The sequence below is a fragment of the Myotis lucifugus genome, unplaced genomic scaffold (genome assembly GCF_000147115.1).
Source record: "Myotis lucifugus unplaced genomic scaffold, Myoluc2.0 scaffold_451, whole genome shotgun sequence".
NCBI classification, from domain to species: domain Eukaryota; kingdom Metazoa; phylum Chordata; class Mammalia; order Chiroptera; family Vespertilionidae; genus Myotis; species Myotis lucifugus.
The window spans coordinates 43057-45913 of NW_005871499.1; the positions used below are offsets into that span (position 1 = coordinate 43057).

The window sequence follows — 2857 nt, forward strand, 5'->3', positions numbered from 1 at the left end:
GGGAGTCTTGCAAGTGATATCTCAAAGTAATGTGCCTTTAAAGAGATGCATGTAAATTATGTTACATTTTAGTTGCAGCCACATATATGACCTGGTAATCTCGAGATGTGGATGCAAGTGGGTGGTGATTTTCTATGTACTCCTATACCTATTAGATTAAAACTTTTGGCAAATACAAAGGTTATAGTGCTGTGAGAAACTATTTAAGGATATACTCATTGGCATTAATATTTAAACCCAAACCCCAAATCTCTTACTTGGAGAAAAATTTTCTCTGAGCTGTTGCCAGAAGGTTGAGAAATTACCAGATTATATAGAAAGAGGTGATGGAAACAGGGCATATGTGGTTAGCCTAGAGCAGCGGTTCTCAACCTGTGGGTCACGACCCCTTTGGCGGTCGAACAACCTTTTCACAGGGGTCGCCTAAGACCATTCTGCATGTTAGATATTTACATTACGATTCATAACAGTACAGTTATGAAGTAGCAACGAAAATAATTTTATGTTTGGGCTCACAACATGAGGAACTGTATTTAAAGGGCCAGAAGGTTGAGAACCACTGGCCTAGAGGCTCAGTCTGTTATAGAGCAAGATCTCAATTTGTTGCTCTGTCACCTAGGATGTCATTGCCCTATGCTAAGAGGGAGCCTTATACAAGAAAACTCATTGTGGTTATTCACAAATTAGGAAGCTCTATGGGAAAAGTTTATTTAAAATAGGAAATTTTGAAGACCATGTTTATGTATATATTTATTTGTTAATCCTCACCGATTTATTTTTAGAGAGAGTGGAAGGGAGGGGGAGAGAGAGAGAGAAAGAAACATCAATGTGAGAGAGACACATTGGTTGGTTGCCTCCCACACATACCCCAACCAGGGCTGGGGATCGAGTCTGCAAACAAGGTACATGCCCTTGACTGGAATCGAACCCAAGACCCTATAGTCCGCAGGTCAACACTCTTATCTACTGAGCCAAACTGGCTGGGGCTATTCTTATGAAGAATATAAGAACTCATGGAACAGGACCTTTTAAAGCTACTTTTTAACTTTTATTTAAGAGTTAGGATATTGTATGCCGAAATTCAAGGAAACCCTCAGTGACTAATGAGAACGTGTTAAAAAGACTCTGGAACCTGTTTGAAGAGGCTCACATTGGCCAACTTTGGGACAATTCAGTGATCAAAAAATAAAATGGCCCTAAGCTGTGGTCAGCAAACTGCGGCTCGGCAAACCGCGGCTCTCGAGCCACATGCGGCTCTTTGGCCCCTTGAGTGTGGCTCTTCCCCAAAATACCGACTTTGTGGCATGGGCCACGAAGTTTCAATCGCACTGTACTGCCCTCCCCTGCTGGCCTGGTTGCCCCCAGCTGCCCTCCTGTGCCGGCCTGGTCCCCTCCCCTCCAACTGCCCTCCCCTGCTGGCCTGATTGTTCACAACTGCTCTCCCCTGCCGGCCATCTTGTGGTGGCCATCTCGTGACCACATGGGGGCGACCATCTTGTGTGAGGGTGTGACAGTCAATTCTATAATACCTCTTTATTATATAGGATAGGTTTTTTTGTTTCTTTTAGGACATGTATTACCCTTTTTAAAAACAACCTTTAAAAGGGAATTTTTGAAGTTAGGGAGTATTGCATAACAACTACATGTAATGTCTTTTTATTTCAGAGCCTGTTAAAAATAAGTTGGTACTCTATGAGGTGTTAACAAACTTTGTCAGCTCTGTAACTAGTAGTAATAGCTAACACTTGTTGAACACTCACTCTTGTGCCATGCATTGTGTTAAGTATGGAGGAAAGACTAGTGAGCTAAATAAATATGGTTCCTACCCTTATGTTGTTTACAATCTAGCAGGTAAGAAAAAAATATTTTTGCTTTGTCCTAATTAGTCTTTACATGTTACTTATATCTTATTTTATTTAATTATTAACATTTAACACTATACAAAAACTTTAGAAACATTTTGTGTAAGAGCTTGTTTATATTAGTACATACAAACTGTGTATGACAATCTTTTGATAAAACTAAACATATTGGTGTATTTTTCAAAAAGAGATATAATTTAATATTATAATTTGATATCACATGTAGGTGGATTAAAACAGAATAGCCTTTAAAAAATTCTGAACACTAATCATGCATTATGTTTGGTTTCAGATGGTTACTCTAACAGCTAATGATAAGACAAGTGTTTCCTTCTCCTCCCTCCGGGGACAAGGTGTCATTTTTAATGTCATTGTTTGGGACCCAGTTCTCAATACATCTGCTGCTTATGTTCCTGCTCACACATATGCTTGCAGCTTTGACGCAGTAGAGGGTAATTGTTTTTCTCTTGGTGAGTATATAGATTTAAACTTTGCAAACTCTTCTTTGAAGATCTATATCAACTAATATAGAACTAAAGAATATTGAAAATGTTTTTGTGTAGCATTCATTCATTCATTCATTCATTCTACAGATGCCTCTTAAGCCCCTACAGTACTCCACTCTCTGCTCTCTGTTCCCAGCACTGGAAGATAGCAGTGTGTGTGTGTACTTAACATTTTATTTTGAAATAGTTTCATGGAAAAGATGAAAAAATAGTAACAATGTCTGTATAATCTTCACCCAGATTCTTCAAATGCTAGTTAACATATTTTGCTGTTTGCTTTTTATTCTATTTACTAGAGACCCAGTGCACAAATTCGTGCATGGGTGGGGTTCAGCTGGCCCGGCCCCAATCGGGGCCGATGGAGCTTGGGCCTACTGGGAGGAGGAGATGGCGGGAGACTGGCCAGCTGGCCCGCCCCTATTGGGGCTGATCAGGGCCGGGCCGGCTGGGGGGAGGGGCCATGGGCAATTGGCTCCGCCCCCAACTGGG

The 2857-nt window shown here is 40.8% G+C and overlaps 1 protein-coding gene across 1 annotated transcript in view; it reads left to right on the plus strand.

The window, feature by feature from the left end:
• The window catches only part of TM7SF3 (transmembrane 7 superfamily member 3), a 28253-nt gene that overhangs the window by 15334 nt on the left and 10062 nt on the right, over positions 1 to 2857 (plus strand). Inside the window, exon 7 of the mRNA XM_023744350.1 lies at positions 2149 to 2332. Within this exon, the coding sequence (XP_023600118.1) occupies positions 2149 to 2332 (184 nt within the window). The remainder of the gene's footprint in view (positions 1 to 2148; positions 2333 to 2857) is intronic.